At 46.0% G+C, this 23,397-nt stretch overlaps 1 protein-coding gene across 1 annotated transcript in view; it reads left to right on the top strand.

Moving 5' to 3' along the window:
• Positions 1 to 23,397, top strand: part of KAZN (kazrin, periplakin interacting protein) — a 1,229,657-nt gene that overhangs the window by 703,167 nt on the left and 503,093 nt on the right. The window contains exon 3 of the mRNA XM_054437733.2: positions 5,155 to 5,395. Coding sequence (XP_054293708.1) covers positions 5,155 to 5,395 — 241 coding nt within the window. The remainder of the gene's footprint in view (positions 1 to 5,154; positions 5,396 to 23,397) is intronic.

Genomic DNA, 23,397 nt, shown 5'->3' with positions numbered 1-23,397 from the left:
GTGAGCAAGGAGTGTGGTACAAGAAGTCAGTGGCCAGCTTATGCAAGGCTGTGGGTCTGCCCTTCACCTGTAATTTAGGAAGTGCCACATGACACACATCAGTGGAAAGATGGGCCATTTTCTAAAGACCCTGGTTAAATTCCTCCCAGACCCTTCACTGACAAAGCTGTGTGGTTCATTCCTAAATCTGGGGTCTCTGTTTCTCTGTCTGTAAATAAGGAGGGAACTAGAGTAGACAATCCCCATTGCCTTCTAGGACCAAATAGTATCATTCAATCATAGAGTAGGGCAAACATATATACTGGGTTTCCTGGGACAGTTCCTATGTATGCCACTTGTTTTAGCTTAATTCAATTACTCATTGCGCCCTCTTTTGCTCTCAGCAGCATCCCAGTCTCGACGTTACATTATGAGGGCACTCTATTTCTGGGAAAAGGGAGGTGCATACAGCTGTGCTGTCAGCAATGGGTTAGGCCCTTAGCCTTGATTCTTGATAGGAATTTCCTTTCTCTGAGCTACAGGGAAGTTGGTTTTGCAGACTTTTCAAAATGCCCAGGCAAGCTTTGATGGGCAACAAACACACAGGCACAGTTGGCTCATTCTGCTCAGAAAGATCAGACAATGTAGGTAGAGACTGGTGACCGCATATGAGCCGAGGCCTGGACCTTGGATGGGGTTGGGCTGGTTGCGAGTGATAGCAACAGTGACAGTGGAAAAACGACAGCAAGTCCCTATGAAGTGGACCCATTTTCTGTCTTGGTTCTTAACATCAGCCTACTGGGGTGTGAGATTGGGACTATTTGGGGAACATGCAAAAGGGGGAACCCTGAAACAGAACCCACAGTACTGCCAAATTCTCCTAGTTGTGAATCCCATGGAGAGAGAGCTGTGGATGACAGACTTCTCTGGAATCCCTCTCCCAACAGTTTGCAGGTGTGTCCCAGGACATGGGCGGTAAATGCCTATCAGACCCCACAGACAGGCAAATGGGCTTGCAGGAGGGGGTTAGGCCAGTGGGAGGGGACACAGATTCTGCTGACCAACTGGACCAACCAAGGCACTTACAACTGCTTAGTGTAACTTTGCGAGGCCAAGGCAGGTGGATCACAAGGTCATGAGTTCAAGAGCAGTCTGGCCAAGATGGTGAAACCCCGTCTCTACTAAAAATACAAAAATTAGCCAGGGGTGGTGGCGGGCACCTGTAATCCCAGCTACTCGGAAGGCTGAGGCAGAGAATTGCTTGAACCCGGGAGGCGGAGGTTGCAGTGAGCCAAGATCACACCACTATGCTCTAGCCTGGGAGACAGACCAAGACTCCATCTCACAAAAAAAAAAAAAAAAAAAAAAGAACTGCTTAGTATATCTGCAAACCAGGATTCAGTTCTTTGTAGTCTTTCAGTTACCTTATGGGGGACAGCATCAAAACTACAGAACTTTGTGGGTCTTCAAAAGGGGAATGCCGCAGTACAGCCATTGTGGAAAACATATTAGCAATTCCTTGAAAAGTTAAACATAGCAACTGTTTTGTTCCTTGGGATCACCTCCGGAGGAGCGGTGGCGAAGGATGGGGATAAGAAACGTAGACCTGGCCAGGTGCTGTGGCTCATGCCTGTAATCCCAGCACTTTGGGAGGCCGAGGCGGGCGGATTGCTTGAGGTCAGGAGTTCAAGACCAACCTGGCCAACCTGGTGAAACCCTGTCTCTACTAAAAATACAAAAAAGTTAGAGGGGTGTGGAGGCCTGCACCTGTAATCGCAACTACTCAGGAGGCTGAGGCAGAGAATCACTTGAACCCAGGAGGTGGAGGTTGCAGTGAGCTGAGATGGTACCACTGCACTCCAGCCTGGGTGACAGAGCAAGACTGCATCTCAAAAAAAAAAAAAAAAAAAGAAAGGTAGACCTTTTTGGTTTAAATCAAGTATACCCGCAGAGGCTAATTGATTGCAGACTTTCTATCTAAGATCTAGTGCTTTGGTGTGTGGGTGAACATACGGACACACAACTGGAAAAAGCCCCTTTTTTTCATGTTAGGGAAAAAAACTCTCAAAAAATAAAATTCTTAAAATCCTAGGAGGCACCCCAGGAGTTTCTAAAGTAAGCTTCTTGAAACCTCAAAAAGAGAGGGATGAGAACGGGCTCAAGGAATGAGTCTTTTCTTTTCTCCTTGTTAGATTTTTTTGTTTTGATTTGATTTGAAGATTCCGGTGTGTGGGAATAATCTCACTGACGAGCAAAATGAGTAACACTGGGTCAGTTTGTTTACTACACAAACACACTCACACGCATTCATTTACAGAACACTTACTATGGGCTAGGGCGGCAAGGATGCAAAGATGAATAATAGAAAAAGCCGGATAACCCTCCTTCCCCCACCCACAAGTTCCCAGTGAAGTGGGAGAGAGACATGTAAACAGATAAATTACTGTTTCTTCTGCTGAGTGCTATACCACAGGTGTGAGCGTGTGCACACGCGCACACACACATACACACACACGGCCCTCTAAATAGAGCTACTCTTAACTGTTTGCTCAGAAGCCCTAGTTCCAGAACATTCCCATCCCCTCTATTTGTGTATTTGCATATATGACTTTTTGATTGAGGTAAAATTTACATAACATGAAATTAAGCACTTTAAAGTGAACAATTCAATGGCACTTAGTACATTCACCGTGTTGTGCCACCACCACCTCTGTCTAGTTCTAAAACATTTTCATCAATCAGCACAAAGTAACACCCGGCACCTATTAAGCAGTTACTCCCCATTCTTCCTTCCCAGCAGCCCTGGACAAACACCAATCTGCTTCCTGTTTCTATGGATTTATTTATTCTGGATATTTCATATAAATTGAATCGTATCATATGTGACCTTCTATGTCGGGCTTCTTTCAACTAGCATAATGTTTTGGAGCTTCATCCACGTAGTAGTAGCATGTATCAGTACTCTTCATGGCTGAATAATATTCCATTGCATACTGCAATTTGTTCATCCAATCATCTGTTTATGGACATTTGGGTCGTTTCTGCCTTCTGGCTACTAATGAACAGTGCTGCTATGAACATTCATGTACAAATTTTTGTTTGGATATTTGTTTTGGACATATTCTTTTGGACGTATACCTAGGAGTGGATTTGCTGGGTCGTATGGTAATCCTATGTTTAACTTTTCAAGGAACTGCTAATATGTTTTCCACAATGGCTGCACCACGGCATCCCCCTTTTGAAGACCCACACAGTTCTGTAGTTTTGATGCTCTCCCCATAACGTAACTGAAAGACTGCAAAGCACTGAATCCTGGTTTGCAGATACACTAAGCAGTTCTAAGTGCCTTGGTTGGTTCAGTTGGTAAGAACTTGTGTTAATGAGGTTAAGGTCAGTGTTCGATCCCCAAACTGACCCATTAGCTGAGCAGAGTGGACAGAGTGAAGAATTGTGTCTTCCTGCCACATGCTCTACCATCGAATCCTGCCCTCTTGCAAAAGCTTGTTCGTGGTCACAGGGGAATGGAGCAAGACTGTTTTCATGGTTCCACATAAAAGGGGGGGAGAAATCCATCATCCAAGGCCTCCTGAAGGCGCAGCAGGAGGAACTTGCAATCAGATGATTACTTTCTTCCAGTCCCGGTGTCACCTGGTTTCTGCGGGCCCCTTAAGTAAATTGCCTAACCCTATGCAGAGCCTCAGTTTCCTTATCCCTAAAATGGGAATAATAATCCTCACTCACAAGAGATAAGAATGCATATAAAAGCACTCTGCACGCAGTTTTTGCTTGGTTCTTATGGGCTTCCTGTAAGAACGTGAAGGGTGGGCAGCCTCATTTTTCCTTGCAGCACCCCACTGGCTTCTGCAATCTGCTCTTTGCTGCTCTCCGGAGGTTGACTGAGCTGGAATGGTGGCGCCCTGTTGACCAGAGGGTTGCTGGCTGTTTTAAATTGTCCTATTTGCATGGAATGAAGTTTGCTATGGTAACAAGGTCTGGTGGCTGGAATCCAGGGCCCCAGTGAAAAATGCAAAGCCTGTGGTCTGGGAGAGAAAGAGGAGCTGGAAAGGGCATATCAACGTCAGGTTACCTCAGTTCTTCTGTGAAGAGGGTATGGGTAAACTGAGGCAGCAGGGCTCAACTCTTCTGCTCCCAGTAGAAGAAAGGGAAGAAGCCCCATCGACGCCTTCCTTCTTATCTCTCAACCTCTTCTCTGTCCCCGCCAATATTCAGCCCAGCTAAGAAGCTTAGGAGCTGGCTAAGGCTGCTCCTCCACCTGGGTGCACACACAGGGCTAGGGCTGTGGAGAGGCGGGAGCACCAGCGGCCCACGCCGAGGAAGATAGGCGCTCCCTCCTGGGGTGGGCAGCGCAGGTCTGGCCGGCGGGTGGGGGGTGGAGAGTGAGAGGCACGCGGGGCACCAGCTCAGCTCCCCTCTGGGGATTTCGTACTCGCCGTTTAAGGAACCAGTGGAGCACGAACTCCACTCCTGAGCTGGCGCAAGCGTCCCCCTCCCATGGAGATCCACTCCAGCTCCCCTCTGAGGCCCCCTTTCCAAGCACCCTCTCTTCCGAGCACCCAGCGCCTCCCCAACCTTAGCACTGCTCGGGCCACCAGTTCTCCAGGGCGGGGGCTGCCCCACCGCTCCAGGGAGGGGACAGAGGGCCGGCCTCGGTCCAGGCGACCCAAGTCCCTCACCAGGGGAGCCACCTTGGACCCCTCCCGGCTGCCGCCCGCCGCCTCCGCCCCCCCGGGGGGTGTATCTCCGAAGTAGGGGGGCGCGGGAGGCCAAGGGTGCCCCCAGCCGCCGACCCAGACCCCCTCCCGAGCGGGCGGCGAATGGTAGGCTCCATTTAAAGAGTGCCTGGCTGCGCGCGGTGTCCTTCTTGGAGCAGCTCTCGGCGCCCGCCCGCCGGGGTCTCGGCGATCGCTGCTCCTCCTCCTCCTTCTCCTCCTCTTTTTTCTCCTCCGCCTCCTCCCCCCGCCGCCTCGCCACCGCCGCGGCTCGGGCTGGAGGCGCCGCTGTCATTTCTGCGCCGGAGGAGCCGGCGCTGCCGGTGCCTGGGGGTCGGGGCGCGGGCGAGCCGGGCCGCGGGGGACACAACAGGTAGAGCCGGGGGTGCCCGGCCGCGCGCCCCCCGCGCATCATGCAGCTCTTTGTCACCTCTCTCGCCCCCAGGCCAAAATCCTGAGCATGATGGAAGACAATAAGCAGCTCGCGCTCCGCATCGATGGGGCGGTCCAGTCGGCCAGCCAGGAGGTGACCAACCTGCGAGCCGAACTCACGGCCACCAACCGGAGACTGGCGGAACTGAGCGCCGGCGGCGGCCCCGGCCCGGGCCCGGGAGCCGCGGCCAGCGCCTCGGCGGCGGGGGACTCGGCGGCGACGAACATGGAGAACCCCCAGCTGGGAGCGCAAGGTAGGATCGCCCCGGCGCCCAGGGCGGAGGAAGGCGAGCCGAGCACGCCCGGCCTCGGAGGTGGCTGGGAACCCGGGGTCCCCCACGCCCGGGGCGAAATCGCTTTGCATTCTGACTTGTAACCCTTTCCGCCCGGCGGTGGCCACCGCTGCTCCCCGGCTGGGAGTTGCAGGCTGCTGTCATTCACGAAAACCCGGGCGCAGTGTGCACGGGGTCATACGGTCACACCGGCCCCGGCCAGCCTGAGCTAGGCGCAGCCGGCGGGTCCCTTCCGGCATCGGAAAGTGCCCTTTCCGTGGTACCAGCCCCTAGCTCCGTGGCAAACTTTTCATGCCGGGGCCTTTTCCCCACCTCCCGCAGGGGTGAATAGCACAGTTCCCCCCACTTCCTTAGGCTCCTTCCCAGAGAGAGCTCCGGGCTCTGCCGCCGTGGTTGGGATAGAGGACTGCACTGCTGTGCACTTTTCTCCGCGGATGCCAAATCCCTTGGCTCAGTTGCATCTGGACTTTATTTTCTCCTCATTTGAGGTCTCACAGGCATTGGAATCTATAGATGCAACAGTAGATGCTCAGCTCAGCAGGGAGTTTAAATTTCCGCAAATATAAACGCCGAGAGCACTTTCCAGGGGGATACTGTAGACCTCAAAGGTTGAGCGGTAGAGAAATGAAGGCTTAGGGTGGTGGGCTGCAGGGAGCCCGTTTGAAGGGACTCTGCAGTTTAGAGAAGAGGAAGAAAAAGACGGTTTGTGTTCACATTGACAGAGATTAAGCTCTGAAACCCCCTGCAAGACATGAAGGCGGATGGGGCATTCCCTAAAATGTACTGTTTGGTTTCTGTGACTTAGAAAGTAAAAGGGTAAGCAGGCTTTGGGGGATTTTTTTTTTTCTTTTTGCCTAATTGCCCTTTAAGAAACAGTATCACTGGTTATTAATATCATTTGAATTGCAAATTAAACTGCTGAAATCCAGAACAGGACAGAAAAAAATCTCCAGTCCATGAGGGCCACTTGTCCAAATATGTCACTTGAAGAGCAAGGTACCAATTGCTCAGTGGCTCAAAATGATTTTCTGGTTCTGTTGTCGTTTCAAGAGCTTCTCTTGAGTGTTGAGAGAGTCTGTTTTCCTAAGAATCTGGTTCTCTCCATCAGTCTCTGTTTCCACCTTACCTTCCTGGGAAGGTGTGCTTTCTTTGATGTGAGATGTGAAGCCTGCCCACGTGCAGTTTTACGGCGAATTCGAAGTCAGATCTTAACTTGGTAATCCTGGAGCCTGTTGGAAGTCTTAGGAATTGGGGGGAGTACTTTGGTAAGGAAGTAGCCCTGACGTAATGGTGAGAAGGTGTTATGGTCCTAGTGCTTGCTGCATGCTTGACATGTGGTTATTCTTGTCATCCCTTGCAATATCATTGTGTGTGAAAGAACATTCTCCACTGGAACCTGTGCCAAAAAAAAAAAAAAAAGGCAGACTGCAAGGTAATGCTTCACTTTTTATAGGCAGAGGCTCTGCTAACATTAAAGAAGTAGCTAAGAACTGGCATTTTGCTAAGAATCAAAAGCTGTATAGTAAAGGACACTGAACAATGCTCGTTTATTTCCCACCGTCTGCCCCTTTCTCAGCAAAGGAAAAGTTAAGTGGCTTTTTATCTGAGTCCTGGGTCTGGTTGTAGACTGGGCAGACTAAGGCAGTCAACGCAGTGATGATGTACACATGCTCAACTTGGAAACTGACATACTTGCGGATGGTTAAATTGTTGTAGTGGAGCAACAGGGGGCTGATTCCTTGTTCTTTTTTCCTACACAAATGTGCAGGGCTGTGGAAATGAAAATGGCTTTTGGATCTCTTGGATATCCTTAAAAACACATAAAACCAGCAGCTCCCATATGCTCTCAGGACTGTGCCTGCCCATGTCAGTGGCTGTCTGTGGGTGGTAGGATGAAGGGTGGTCTTGATTTCTCCTCTTTGTACATTGGTATGTCTCAAGATCTTTACTAGGGGCACTTTGTGATTTTTATAATCAGAAAATAAAATGTTAAAAGGTTTAAACTCTACTTGATTGTTGGCCGCATAACTGTCTAAATTGATGTGCATTTAAACAGATGTGATGGTTGAAAAGAAAACAAGCCCCCCGTATAAGTTCAGTGGGGTATCATTTACTTGTCTGTAGCAACAGTACATGATACATTATTTAGCCTCTGTAAGTTTTGGGGATTTTTTTTTTTTTTTTTTTTTGATGGGGACGGGAGTTGTTTTTGTTTGTTTTTGTTTTCTTCATAGCCTGTGGCAGCATCCTGCTAGCACAGAAACCCTCTGCAGAGGTGGTCTGGTAGTTTCTTTTGCCATTGCTTTCATTATCCTAAAAAGAAGCCTTGAGTTCTCACACAAGTTAATTTTAAAGTGCAATTGATTGGGTTCCACTTGATTCTTCGTAATACACCTCCAGGGAGGCTCCCAGAGGCTCAGCTCCTCAGGGTTTCTGACTGTTCTTCCAAATGAGTCTTGTGTTTTCATTTTGTCTGTGTTGGTGCAGTTCAATGGGCCCAGACCCTAAGAGTATTGAAGTGCTATTGAGTTATCAGTTTTCAAATCAAGGTTTTGAATAAAACGAGTATCTTTGCATTTCAAAATGCAACCGTGTAAGTCATCTTTTAACAAAAGGGCATTATGCACATATTAAATACATGCTAATGTAACTTTAATAATATTAGTACAAATGGTTTTGGGACAGAGTCACCTTTTGCTTGCTCTGCCAAGAGACTGTTAGATTCATTTTCAAATGTTTTTGTTTTTGTTTTTTTAATTTTTTTTTAAATGAATGAAGAAAACTCATCAATCCGTCATTGGCTGTTTTGTTCCAGGGATTACAATGGGCAGTAGGTAGGTTGGTATCCCCTTTTGATGAAGAAAACTTGGGTTTTCCTAGCAGGTTAATGCAGTGTGTCATTTAAACAAAATATTAACTTGGTTGGTACCCCCTGTGAGCTGGCATGGTTGCTATGTAACAGAATCTAGAAAGTGAACTGCTGAAAATCTGGGCTTTCGGCACTTCGGAGGATATTCTTTCGGAATCTGTGTTGAAAGAACTCCTGGCAGCCAGCCCATCTTGTCTCTCCCTCCTGCAACTGAGTTGGATAATCCTTAATGAGAATGCTGGCATACAGTGCAGAGGGCGTCCATGCAGGGTGACACATTTCAGAGCTCCAGAGGCTGCCTTTTGGGTCGGTGGGGTCACGACAGCCTTTGACAGGTGGACAGAAGGAGGCTTGGAAAGAACAGAGCCAAGCATTTGTTCCAATTCGCCTTGTTGTTGGTAGCCAGAGAAGGGATTTGTTTAAAGTAACATTTCTAAGCTGTTTTCCTCAGCATAACATCTCTGGGAAAATGTGTTTAAAATGCTTGCTGTTCTTTGAGGGGAAAATGTAGCAGTTTGTTTCTCTGAAAATGTTTTATCATCTGATGAATGACTAATATTAGATTCAGTTGGTTGCTTTGCTATGCATAGAACAAAACAATTAAGTGCTATTGTACCCAATTCAAATAGGTGTTAACTGTATATAACAAAATACTTAATGCCCAGTAGGATGTATGCCTACTGTCATTAGTTTTCTTTGTTAAAGAAATAATTGTATTTGTGTTCCTATGCAAGTGAACGTGCTGATGGCATCTTTCTTTGGTGTTGAGGACTTCCTGCCTACTGCATTTGTTTGAATGGGATGGAGGAAAGGGTCAGTTTCCTGTACCTTTGTACATTTCCATAAATACATGCAAGTTGTATTTTTCTCTCCAGGCATTAAAATAGGCTGTTACTTAAGGCCTGACAGCTCTTATCTACCATTACTACAACACTGGAAACTCTTCCGTGAAGTATAAATTACCTTTGGAGTGAATTGAATGTGTGAGTAGTCTGTGGAGACGCTAGACACTGTCGCTTTGCAAAATAAGTTCTGTCTTTTGGCACCCCCTTCTCAATTCATTCTGCCTCTGCTCTTGTTTTCCTAAGTAGACTTTTATCTTTTTTGAGAAAGAGAATTTTCAAATGGCAGAGAGGATGGAACAAAATGTTGGGGAATCTCGGGCCTTCTGTTAGCTTGCCACTAAGTTACAGAGCTCAGCAAGTAGCCTGTGCCATGGTTTTCCAGCCAGATCAAGGGGCTAAAATGGAGTGTGTCTTTTCCTAACCTGGTAGGCTGTCATGGGATGGGGATTCAGACTTCTCCCTGAAAATTGTCATGCGTGGTCACAAAGAGATTACTTACAGATCAGTACAGTGTGGTTGAAATTACTTATTGATTGGGGATTATTTACTATCTTTCCATTGTCTTTGGAAAATGCCTTCAAAGGACCTCTTAAGTCAAGTCTCTGATTCTGGTTAATTTCATGCTTCCAGCGTGCACTTCATGATTTTTAGTGGTTTTCCAACACCTCTTTGTTGCACCCCAGAAGTCTGAGCTGACCTGACTTGTCTAACAGGAGCTTGGTCACGTATCTTCCTAGGGTAAGGCATGATAGGCCCTCTCTCCATCCCTTTACCCTCTTACTCCTCAAGAAAACTGTTGGCACTTTTTAGGAATCCTATAGGGTTATAATGTGTGACTTCCTGGCTGCCAGTGAGTTTGTAGCAGATGGGCTTGGCAAGTGGCAAGAGCTCATTGGAACTTTGCCTGCTCACCGTGCACATCATATGGGGCCCAAAAGGTCAAGCTTGGGATTTGGCCACATTCACTGCATGTTTTCTTTATGTATTATATATCTATATATTCATTCCTGGACTATGTAGATAAGGACAGTGAAATCAACATGAACTACTCTGTTCTTTCCGTACCTTAATGGTTTGCCTGAACATTGGTCCCTGGCTTCTTACCCCCTGCCATATATCAGGGAAGAGCAGAACTGGTTCTGCCTGCTGAGCCCAGAGAATGGGTTTTTAAGCGATGTTGCACGTGGAAATAGGTCTCAGTGTTTGGGCTGCATATTAGGGTGAGTAGCACACAATATGGCAGGAGTGTCACCGCCAGCAGTCATTGCACTGCCTTGGTGCCTTGAATTGTAGGCTTAGTGGGTTCAGAAAGAATCATTTCGGAAAAGACATCTTTCCCGAAGCCAACAGGGTGGCCATCCACAGGGGCGGATCATACCTGACGATTCATAGCAGCTAAGAGTTCTGCTGACCCCTGTCACCACTCTCCAGTTCCCCTGACACCACCCTCCAATTCCCCTGCCAGGCCCATCTCAGTTGTGGAGAAGCTGGAAGAAGATCAGGCAAAGGAATGCCATCTTCCGCCCCGTGTGGTTGCACGACACCAGAACATTCTTGCTTGTTTGATGCAACCTTGATCTAAGTGGTGGAGGCGAGGTTGTGCTCTGTGGGCACTCCTGCTACCCCCTTGGAGTCCTAGGCTGCTGGAAACATGAAAGAAGCTGAACGTAGTTTTAATGAGTTTGGCAAGAACAACTGTTTGAGCAGGTGGCTGCTGTGTGGTACGAGATCATTGGGGCTAAATTTATTCTGCTGGCTTTGTTGACTGGGTCATGCCAGACCCTTGGGTCAGGCTTCTGAAAGGTTCCTGCCCCTTTACTCTCTGATAAATTGAGACCTCAGCACAGGAGCTCAGATGGAGCTTGGAACAGGCAGTCCTGCAAGGAAAGAGCCCCAGGGCCTCTGCCCACTTCTCCAGTCAGGCTGGAGAGGGGAGAGAAGTTGGGGAGAGGAGGTGTCCTGCCCAGCTCCCTTCTCCTCTGCCCTCTTCCACCACAGCAAGCACTGTGTTACCTCTGTGGGGATGAAAAGGCCTTCATTCCCAATATTACCTCTGCTCTACAGATTGTGTGAAGTAATGAGTCATTAAGAACAGAGCGCCCTTTTAAAGAAGCCGATATTCTCCACTCATCTTTGCATACCTCACTATTATTATTCTCAGAACTTACACCTTTTGGGCATGCCACAAGACGCTGGGGATTCTGGGACCATCTTGAAGCCTGTAGTTTTTTTCTCTTTGGTCAAGGTGAATGGTTTAATGTAGCAGTAAATGAGAACTGGTTTCATTGCTTTGGTCAAACTTTTTAATAAATAATAATATGCACTTACAATATATCAACTACCTTGGCAAGTGTTTAACATGCATTATTGAATCCTGAGGCCAGCGAGGTGACAACTACATCTAGCCCCCACCCAGCACAGTAAAAAATCTGTGTATAACTTTTGACTCCCCCAACACTTAACTCCTACTAGCCTACTATTGACCAGAAGCCTTATGATAACATAAACATAGCATAATATAAACAGTTAACAGATAACATAAGCAGTTGACTTACACATACTTTTATGCCCTATGTATTATGTATTTTATAATTAAGTAGAGAAATCAAGTAAGCCAGAGAAAACAAAATATTAAGAAAATCATAAGGAAGAGAAAATATATTTGCTATTCATTAAGTGGAAGTGGATCATCATAAAGGTCTTCATCCTCATCATCTTCATGTTGAGGAGGAGGAGAAAGAGGAAGGGTTGGTCTCGCTGTCTCAGGGGTGCCAGAGGTGGAAGAAAATTCACATATAAGTGGACCTGCACTATTCAAACCTATGTTGTTCAAGGTCAACTATATAATGCCCGTTTTTCAACCGAGGAAACTGAGTCTCAGAGAAACTAAATCACTTGTTTGCAGTGAGATAGTGATGACTACAATGGGGATGATAATAGCAGACTTTGGCATAGTGTGTACTCTGGGCCAGATACTGTTCTAAGTGATTTTCTGGATTAATGCATTTCAGGAATGAATTCAATCTTCATAATGACTTATTGGGCAGGTACCATGCTTGTACCCATTTTCCACAGGAGAAAACTAAGGCACAGAGATGACACATTTACTTGCCAAAGCGCATATGGTCAGGAAGTGACCAAGCTCTGGCTCTAGAGTCTGTGCTCTTATTCATTCCACTTTGACATCCAGGGCCACTCAACTGCCACATGACTGAGCCAGGAACGCAAACCCACTAGGTCTCTAGGTCTCTGCTGTTTAAACCTGTGTATGCTTCTCTGCCCTGTCTCCTAAGTCAGAAGCATCTTTTGGCTTGTTGCATTAGGAAGGTTCAGGGAGCTGTAGCCCTGTCTCTACTCCTGATTAAACTCCTGTTTCCCTAGACTGGTGGTAGTTCCTGGGTCCTTACAGTAAAGTCTTATGCTTGAGAGTTAGGCGATCAGCCAGCCTCTCAGCCATCAACTGACAAAGAGGGAACTGGATTCTGTTTGCAAGACTGGCAGCCCAGGGGCCACTTATCATTAATAGAAAGGACTATTTTGATCCTGGACTTGGAGCCTCCAATTTCTTGGACTTTGTGTGTTTCATCTGTTTTGGGAAGGAAAAGTCCAGGCAAAGCCAGAATCTTGTGGCAGCCTTATTCTCCATCCATCCCATGTCTTTTCTTTTGCCTGAGTTCTCTCTCTGTGGCCTCAGTAGCCTCTAGCACCCCAAGACCATGCCCAACAAAGGATTTATTAACCTCAAACAGATATCTTCGTGCTAGGGTTTCTTAGCCTCAGTACTGTTGACATGTAGAGCGATAATTCTGTGTTCTCAGGGGGCCATCCTGTGTGTTGTAGGATATTTAGCAGCATTCCTGGCCTTTACCCACTAGATGACAGTAGAACCCTTCACACCCCAGTTGTGACAACTAAAAATGTCTCCAGAAGTTACCAAATGTCCCCTTCAGGTCAAAATTATCCCTGGTTGTGAACTGCTTTTTATGCAGTGGTGTTAGGGGAGACTTCAATTGTTAGTCTTGGAATGACAGCTCTGTGAGGTCAGGGAGTTTTGTCTATATTTTACTGTATCCTCATCACCTAGAACAGTGCTTTGTACATAATATAAGAGCTCAGTAAATACTTGCTGAATGAATAGATGGATGGATGAATACTAAATGATGGGGTGTGTGGAATTTGGTCTACTTTATACATGGTATCATGAGGATCATTGATTTAATGACAGATGATTTTAATTGAGTGCTTACATACCATATATCAAGCACTGTTTCAAATTCTTTACCTATAATACCTCAACAAATCCTTTAAACCACCTTATGAGGTAAGTACAGTGTTTGTCATTTTACAGGTGAGAAAGTTGAGACACACAAAGGTCACATGACTTGCCCAGGGTCACCGAGCTAGCAAGTGGCAGAGCCAGGATACAAACACAAGCCAGTGTGATTCCAGAGACTACCTGGCGTCTCCACCAGGATGCTCTGGAGCTTGGCATCCTTTTTCCCATTACTGCTCAAGAAACCGTTATTGTTCTAATGTTGGCATTGTGGCAATTATAATTAGGATTTGCATGTCAGACACTAACTCATTCATCGTCAATCCTCAGAGCTCTGCTGGACAAAATATGCTCTGTCACTGCTGGAGAATCCGTAGCCAGCAAGGACTCCTGTCTGGCCAGAGGTAAGAGGACTGCTTAGTGCTGAGTCGTGTTCAAATGTGAGAATCTCTTCTCTCTGCCTCACTGCTGGGCTGAGACCAAAAGAGAATCGCAGAGAGGACTTGACCTTCCTACCTTTATGGGAAAGGGAACAGTGGACCCCAGAGCTTCTTAGTGGGGTTATGATTCATTTTTAGCAAAAGGGATGTTCCAGGATCAGAACTGGGGAGGCAGAGAGACTTTTGAGATCACCCAAGGGGGCAATAAGAGCAATAGCCAGTGTTCGTTGAGGCTTTCCCAGATACTGTGATGAGCTCAACAAACATTTTCTCAATTTACCTTCATATTACAGAGAGTTAGATATTGTTATCCTCTCCATTCCACAGATGAAGACATTGAAGCTTAGAAGGGTTAAGTTGCTTTTCCAAGCTCTAGAAAGTAGTCCACTAGTGAACAGAAAAACAGGGGATTAGAACACAGGTTCACACGTTTGACTGACCCTGAAATCTGCTCACTTCGTTAAGATGAGAATATCCAGATGACACTATCAGGTAGCCCAAAGACATGCTGGTAGGATGGTTTTGCTATTTTCCTTAACACGTTCCCTTCCTCTTTTTTCTTCCTTTCTTCTTCCTCACTTCTCTCTGTCTCCATCTATTGTGAGAGATCGGGCACATAGGCCCAGAGACCACAGATTTAATAAGATGGGGACTAAGTTATCTTGGACTCACAGCCTCGTAGGTATAACTGACATGGAAACATAATTTTCTAATAAAGGTCTAGATGGGTGTAATGGAAAAATAGACAATGAAGTGACAAATACAGGGGCCTTCACAGATGTGCATGACAATGGTAACATGTAATAAAAGCAGGCTGGAAAATACATTAATTTTACCACTAGAGGTTAAAACTGGCTGTGATAGATTATTAAAAAGTACAACTGTTTGGATAGATTGGAATTGGACACTGCAGAGAACAGCTACTACCTGGGACCTTCTCCCCCAGAGAAAGAGCGCGTCTTAAGGAGAAGGAAGATGTGGATGATACTGGGTTTAGATCTTGAATAATAGCTTTTCTGTCCTCTTTTCAAAGAGAATTAAAAAAAAGATGTGAATTTCAGGACAGGCATACCTGCGTCTTTTAAGGTAAGCTCACCCCTTGTATTATCTTCCCAGCCAAGTCTCAGACTTCTGGTCAGCCGCAACAGATGAATTCGTTCATCTTCCTTGATTAACTTATACATGGTGTATTTAAACCATTGAACATGGCGTATTTGCTTTAATTTGGCAAGTGCAACTTGGAACACAGTGGGATTAATGTCATCTGTTTTTTTTAATCCCCACTCCTGCCATTTGAAATTGGCAAGAATACGCTCACCGTTTCTTGATAGTGGCAAGGTAGGAGAGTTAGAAATTTGATACTGGCCCTGGAGAATGCAGTTGTGGGACCATAGAGCGTGACAAATGATACTTGGGGAAACATGACCTGGAATTATATGTGTATTGATTATCTTAATTAATGTGCTCATCAGCTGGATTGCTTTTCCTATTCCTATAAGGTTTACTATGTACAGCAAGAAAAAACAGGACTATTCAGTGCATCTTGAGATTTGGGAGTTAACAGAAAGGCAAGGCTTGGTTGCCATTTTGTGGGGATGGTCAACCTGTTCTTGGGCAAACATGCTTAGAGTGCCGTGTTTGCAACTTAACATGGTACCAGGCAGCCCTGCTGGAGGAGAAAGGCATGTTTAAGTTTTAATGGAAGTCCTGTAGAGAAGGATCATGATCTCATGGTCAGCTTCCATAGGTTGGGTCATTCTCATCAGCAACTACAAAAACAAAATAAAACAACAAAAAACAATCTTGTTTAAACTCGGCTGGTCAAGACCGCAGTTGGTTCTACCATGAGTCAACTCAAAACCCACCCTCTAACTTTTTCAGTGTTATCGCATTTATTCTAAAACAAGAGCTTTGTGGGACATCAGTTTACAGAGCAGATGCTCAGCACCCTTTTTTCAGGATTCTCCTGCATTTATTCACTCTTCCTCTTTTCTTGGCAATCAAGAAGGCTCCTGGGAAGCGCTACAGTCTCTCTACCTAGGCATCTCTTTGCAGAATCCAAAGACTTTCACAGGCATCATCCCAGTGGACCCTTCCAACTGGTCCATGTGATTGAATTGAGGTAGACACAGCAATCTATTTCTCAGCTCAGGAAACTGAGGCACAGCAATTTAAGTTGATTTGTCTAAGATTGTTGAGCTGGTTATTGAACCAACTTCCCCTCTCTTTCCCCACACTAAAATCAGACCCAGCTGCACAGTGTGGGAAGAGAACTGCCCCATAGCTCATGGCTGGGTGAAGTCTGACCTTGGCTGGGCCACTCCCTCTTGGGCATGGGCCACTGTGTCTTGTAAGGCCTGGATGGAGACACCATCACTTCAAGACTGTGCCCTCATACTCTGAGCCTCCTGTCCAATGAGTGGCCCACGATGAAAGGGGAATCCATTTTTACAAATGAATACAATTTTTTACACTAGATTCTTTCCTCACTTCAGTGGGGTTTTACAATCATTTGACTTCTCTTCCAATGACCTGTTTTTTTGTTTGTTTGTTTGTTTTTTTGAGACAGAGTCTCACTCTGTCACCCAGGCTGGAGTGCAGTGGCACAATCTCTGCTCACTGCAAGCTCCGCCTCCTGGGTTCACACCATTCTCCTGCCTCAGCCTCCCGAGTAGCTGGGACACAAGTAGCTGGGACTACAGGCACCCGCCACCATGCCCGGCTAATTTTTTTGTATTTTTAGTAGAGACAGGGTTTCACTGTGTTAGCCAGGATGGTCTGGATCTCCTGACCTTGTGATCCGCCCACCTCAGCCTCCCAAAGTGTTGGGATTACAGGCGTGAGCCACCAAGCCTGGCCCTAGTGACCTGTCTTCTTAATGCCTGAGCTTAGAGTTTCTCCTCTTCTAGTTTCCCTAACAAGCAGTTAGGGATCTGTAAACAAGGTTAGGGATTACAGCAGGAGAATGTCCTGTTTATTTCAGTGGCCTAGATCTGACAATGGCTCCCCTGTGGAGAATTTTTTTTTTTTTTTTTTTTTTGCACTCTATACCATCATAATTTAGGATCTTTTACTCTAGAAAATACACCTGCGTGGAGACTGGTGGATGTGTGTATTCTTTGGGTACCGGAGCCAGGATTTAGCAATCACAATAAATCTGCCTAATTTCTCTCTCTTTTTCACTATCCCTTTAGGGAGATCCCATTAGACCTTTAGAAGCTCTTTTATTAGGGTCTTTCGGTTAATATGCAACCAAAATGTGTTGGTTTGAATCCTCCAGCTAACCTATTGGTTGTTTAGATGCATGTGGTCACTTTCGCTGTGGCTGTAACTGCCTGGACAGCAAGTGGTCCAGCTTCATGCCCAGATCCTGGACTCAGGTGAATGGAAGTTTATCCACAGATCACAAGCCAAAAGTATGGCAGAAAACTCAGGGAGATCGGAATGGGGCATTTTTTCTGTGCATCTTAAAGGAATGGAAGGGGAGGTATCAACCCAGCGGTCTCTGTAGTGCAGCAGGTAACCAGCTGAGGTCCACTGACTCCTAAGTGGCAAGTCCAATGGCTGGGACTCTGATCTCTGTTTCAATTCCAGTGCAACAAGGAATATTCTTCTGGGCTTTCCCAACTTCTGACAGCAAAATAGAAATAATAGACATTGGAACTTCATTTGAAGATCTATTTATAATGGATTCTAGAAAAGTAGAAAGTATTTTTGAGGATCAAAATGTGTTGGGGCTTTTGAGTTTTAGGTTTGTTTAGAATTAAATGCATAAGATTACACACCCTCCCGAGGTGGGAGGATCGCTTGAGCCCAAGAGTTCAAGATCAGCCTGGCCCATATAGTGAGACGCTATCTCTACAAAAATCTTAAAAATTAGCTGGCCTTGTTGGCTTACACTTGTGGTCCCACCTACTTGGGAGGCTGAGGCAGGAGGATCAACTTGGGACCAGGAGTTTGAGGTTGCAGTGAGCTATGATTGCATCGCTGCACTCCAGCTTTCACGATAGAGCAACACCCTGTCTCAAAAAAAAAAAAAAAAAAAATTAAGATTTCCCCAAACTAATGGATATTTATAGTTATTCATACAGGCATAGATGAAAGTGCCTCTTGTTTTGGTTTGAAGTTCATTTTAGTGCTTCCCCTTTGTGGTTTCAATAGTGGAGCTAGTGTGGAAGTTGGCAAACTTTTTCTATAAAGGGCCAAATAATAAATAGTTTAGGCTTTGGGCACCATAAAGTATTGATTGCACTTCCTCAAATCTGCTGTTATAATGCAAAAGCAGCCATAGACAACAGGTAAATAAATGGGCATGGCTGTATTCCAATAAAACTTTATTTATAAAAACAGGTAGCTCTGGGATGATCATTTGCCAACCCTTGGACATGTATTAATAGTTCTCGTTTATTTGTCTCTGACCCAGCTCGACATACAGGAGGAGCTTAATAAATGGTGATGAATGAGTGAGCTAGTGAATTAAACAGGAGCAATAAAACTACTAGATTATAGTGTTAAAGGAGCAAAAATAAGAAGTTAATTACTAGGGGTGTTGTGGTTAATGGACAGGAGAAAGAGACATTTGCTGCCACTCAGTGGTTTGAGATGGAGTCACTTGTGTTCAGCCTTTATCACTGACTTCCCAAGACCTGTGCTCTAACCCCTGAGCTATGGAGCCCTTGCCTTCATCACTGACTTCAAAAGAACTGAGAAGGGACAAAGAATCATTGGTCATGGTGAGATGCAGGGCGGGACACTTGACATCTGAGCCTCAGTTTCGTTGTTATGAAATGAGGAGGTCACTTCTATCTTCCAGATAATGCAGCAAATAAATATGGGTTCAAGGGAATGAGCGAGGCCTGATTCAGATCCTGGTGATATGATGTAGGTGCTGTGGGACATTCCAGCTCTCAGCTTCCTCATCTGGAACATGAGGCTGATAACACCTCTGTGGTAGAGTGACTGGGCTGGTTTCATTCAGGGGTCCTTGACCTCAGCACTGTTGACATTCTAGGCCAGTTAATTCTTTGTTGTGGGGGTGGGGGTCTGTCCTGTGCATTTTAGGACATTTAGCAGCATCTATGCCAATAGCAATCCCATTATGTGACAGTCAGCATCATCAGATATTGCCAAATGTCCTTTTGGGGATGAAAGCATTCCCTGCTTGGGATCTGCTGGTTTAAGGGACTAACATACTGTGCCTGGCATGGAGTTTAGCAGACTTTGGGATTCCTTAGATAGAACTCTTGGTTATTAATAGTGCATTGTATTATTGAACTATGAATTCTCTCCCCTTTGACTTGTTAATAAAATCACTTTATTTCCTTAGCTGATTTCTGTCTCCCAAAGACAAGATTGGGTATTTTGTTCCAGAACCCAGGTCTTTCTCCTGAACCTTCTATGTTGCTTAGAAGCCTTGCTCCCAGGAGGACCCGAACTTCCTGTGATGTCCTATTGAGTGTGCGTCCTAGCCTTTTAATGTACAGATACTCTAGACTTGCATTCGAGGTTATGGTCAGTATCACAAGTGATTCATACAAGAAATCATCCAGACATCTTCACCATGAACCAAAGGGAAGGGTACAGACTGAGACGCTCAACTCACAAAGGCTGGCAGGCTGAGGCTGGGGATTGTACTCTGAGGAAACAGATAGTGTGCCGCAAACTCCCACCAACAAAATGATCATTTCCCTGGTGAGCAGGCACACAGTATTAACATCAGCCAGGGGCCAGTTTTCAATGGTTTAAACTTTAATCAAGATGGCTATTCCATACCACAAGTTAACATCTGGATTTCATGTTTCTGCCATCCATATTCCCACTGAATAGTGATTCCTAGTGTTTTTAATGAAGAAAGAAAGAAAATTCTGGCTCCTACATTTTAGTAGTCATATTTTTGCTATCTGTTGGGGAAAATACATAGATGCAAAAGATTACAATGAATTCAGTAGCTTTGTCAAATGGATGCTGCTTCGGTATTGCATATATTTGAAAACTAATGGTACACACATGCAAGAAAAATGATTCATTGTGCCCACAGGCAGCAGGTTGGAGATGGTGTGGATTTTGGACTTCTCGTCACCTTCTCTGGCCACCCAGATTCTCTGTGGCCCACAGGTTGGGCCCAGATCAGTGCAGTGCTCAACAATGTCAGGTACAGTGAGGTGCTTGACAAGTGCCTTGGAAAACTATGGCCTCTGCCCTGAGACTTTGAGTCGTCTGCCAATTTTAAGGGATTCCTCTGTTCTTCAAACCCAACTCTGCCTCCCTGTGACACAACTGATTAACCTGTAATTTGGGCCCCTGGCTTTCAGAAAACTCTGCAAAATTTCTGTAGAGTGACTTCCTGGTATGAATACCAGAAAGCACCAGTTATGTTCAGAATAACAGAACTGGCCCCATGCTAGATTTCCGGCAATACGATGCGATTGGCCAACTGCCATCACTAACTAGTGTCACCCTGCCTCATCTCCAGCAATGTCCTAAAACCCCTCAAGCATGTGATCCGTCGTATCATTTTCTCATTTATGCCAACACTGGATAATGGCCTAATCTCTCCAGCAGCATTCAGATTTATTAGAGAAGATGGCATTTACAAAATCATTTCCCTGTTCCTCTGCAAACACCCTAAGCTGTCTTATAATAAACCATTCTCTTTATAGTAAGCCTTCCTTTTAACAGTGGTTTATTCCCTGCAATTAAAGTCACGTGGAAGAGTCCAGCAAATGGTTTTCATTTCTCTTCCTTCATGTTTGGTTCATCTTTGGATGGAGGGCTCCGCAGGACTTGGGAGTGAACATTAGAGACAGGCAGAGGCCAAACTTTGCTAAGGATGAGAGCTCTGCAGCAGGACATGGTCAGTATGAGGCTGGACCCAGCCTGGGTGACCATCTGCTGGGCCTGCTGGCAAAGCACCTCCCGCATTGGGTTTAGATGTCCAGGAGAAAAATACATGCGCAAAACCAAATGTGATCTGGTTGGGAGGACTCTTTTGTTCATTGTGTTTTGCTTTCCAGATTGACCGCCAAAGAAAATGATAAGTTTAGCAGCCACGGTATGTTGTCATTTGAATACAACCCAGAGAAACATTGAGAGACCGTAATTACTAGGACAAGGGATTCACTGGTTTTTGTATGAACGATTTGTTTGAACAAACTAAGATGCTGATGCAGGGAAGTTCAGCATCTATAGTGCAGGACAGAGATCTCTGGAGTCCATTGCCAAGTGCAAATCCTGTCTTTTAACGCTTCCTATCAGGGTGAGGCGGGCAAGTTGCTTTACTAAAATAGGCCTTGGTTTCCTCGTAGGGATAATGCTGGTCCTGACCTCCCAGGGCTGTTGTAGGATTCAGGTAGAACGTGTGTGATGTGCAGAGCACAGTACTTGGCACTTGCCAATTCCCCTGTAAATGTCGTTAACAAATGTTCATAAGTCTCTGGTATCCCTACAGGCACTGAGGAAGGAAACTGCGTTTATTCTTCGGTTTCTTTGTTCAGCTAACATTCATGAAGCACTCTATGATTGACAGAGCACCGTGATGAGCGCCCAGGATACCCGGACAAGTAAGGTGCCGACCACCTGCTGGAAACCAGAAGAGGGAAGAGCAGCAGAAGAAAGCCCCATTGTGGGATCCAGAGACCTGGGTTCTAGCCTTGAGCCTACAACTAAGAGGCTAAAGAAGGGCAGAGTGGGCCAGGCACGGTGGCGCTCAACACCTGTAATCCTAGTACTTTGGGAGGCCAAGGCGGGCAGATTATTTCAAGCCAGGAGTTCGAGACCAGCCTGGCCAACATGGCAAAACCCTGTCTCTACTAAAAATACAAAACTACCCAGTGTGGTGGTGCACACCTGTAATTCCAGCTACTCGGGAGGCTGAAGCACAAGAATTGCTTGAACCCGGGAGGCAGAGGCTGCAGTGAGCCGAGATCGTGCTACTGCACTCCAGTCTGCATGTCAGAGTGAGACTCCATCTCAAAAAAAAAAAAAGAGGAGCAGAGGGGACTTCTTACTTCCACGAGGGCTTGTGGTGCCAATTGTATGGCCAAGGTGTAGGGTATGGCATCGCCACCAGCCTCCACAACTTGCAAGAGGCATCCCGGGAAGTAGCTTAGGAACTGAGACACTGGTTCAGTCAAAATGAGGGCTTTTGGCATTTGGTAAGACTCCTCTGAAGTCCCTCCCATTTCTGAATTTCTACAACTTCTGACTATTCATATCACCCAATCCATCAGTTCCACCTTAAAAAATTTCTTAAAGGACAGGCAGTTCGTCTTGGGGAGCGTGGTCTCACCTGGCTTGAGCAGAGGTGATGTCAGCCTCCCAACTCTGCCAGAGACATGCGCAGGAGAGATACTTGAAAGCTGGGGTGGAGAGAAGAAGGTGGCACCAGAGGGAAGTGCCCATGTGGGTTGCGGAATGACGTAATGCCTATACAATCCAGGAAGGGACACTGAAGACAGCCTCATCTAGTCTTTACTTTGCAGTTGGAGAAACTGAGGCTGTAGAGCGCAAGTGAGTCTGCTGAGGCTATACAGCACTTTGTACCAGAACCTGGGCTAGAACAAGACCTCTGGCCTCTTGGTCCAATTTGTGTTATCCTGACCCCCAAGCTTCCTCATGCGGTGTCCCAGCTGCTACACAGACCTGTGCTGCAGATCCCGGCAGAACCTTTGTGTGCCATCAACTCATCCTTTCGGTGCCCTCAAATAACTTAAATTCTGAAACAGACAAGCTGGAAACAGAGGAGTCCTCTGGTATGGAGTTTATGGTTTGGTCTGACTTTCTAGGGAGCATAGAAGAGGGTGATTTAGAAAAAAACAAAAAGTACAAGCCAGATGCCCAAATTAAAACACTAAATTTTCTTGGAGTTTGTGCTCCAAGCAATGTAAATAAAGGTGAGGGCTGGGCCCCTCTGTCCATAAATCAGCCTCAGCGAAGGCTCACTCCCCTGTTGTGTTTAGATATTTCAGCCCATCACCTATACCTCTTGGCATTTCTGAGATACAAGGGGGAGGGTTCCATTTGTCATCCTGATTGTTCTCCCTAGGGTTTCTTGGAGCCGCGATCTCAGGGTTGCCTTCTGCATGAAATATGAAGCTCAGAGATAGAACCAGGACATTTCAATGCAGGCAGGATACACTTGGGAAGGCTGGGTTTCTGCCCTCATGGCCTCATTTGCATTCACTCTGCTCCTGACCGTTTGTAATACAGTGGTGGGTGTCCATCAAATTGCTATTAACTCCAGCCAGCTCCTAAGGGGCTGTCTATGCTTTCCCTTACAAGTCCAGGGGATGACATGGCCCATACCTTTGGTCATTCAGTGAGTGTCATGAGCCACTTCCATTGTTGTTTCTATTTAGTCTCTCAAGGATCCTGCAAGACAGCAACCTTGGTTGTATGACTCCGTTCCTTTCACTGGATTCAGACACCTGGGTTAAATCAGCAGCCCCACCACATCCTAGCATGCCTTCCTGTTGGGTCCCATAACAGATGTTTTGCTATCTATGTTATGCGGCTGTTCTATGATACAGGCATATTTC

The sequence above is a fragment of the Pongo pygmaeus genome, chromosome 1, assembly GCF_028885625.2.
Source record: "Pongo pygmaeus isolate AG05252 chromosome 1, NHGRI_mPonPyg2-v2.0_pri, whole genome shotgun sequence".
In the NCBI taxonomy this organism is placed as follows: domain Eukaryota; kingdom Metazoa; phylum Chordata; class Mammalia; order Primates; family Hominidae; genus Pongo; species Pongo pygmaeus.
This window is presented reverse-complemented; position numbering and strand designations above follow the sequence as displayed.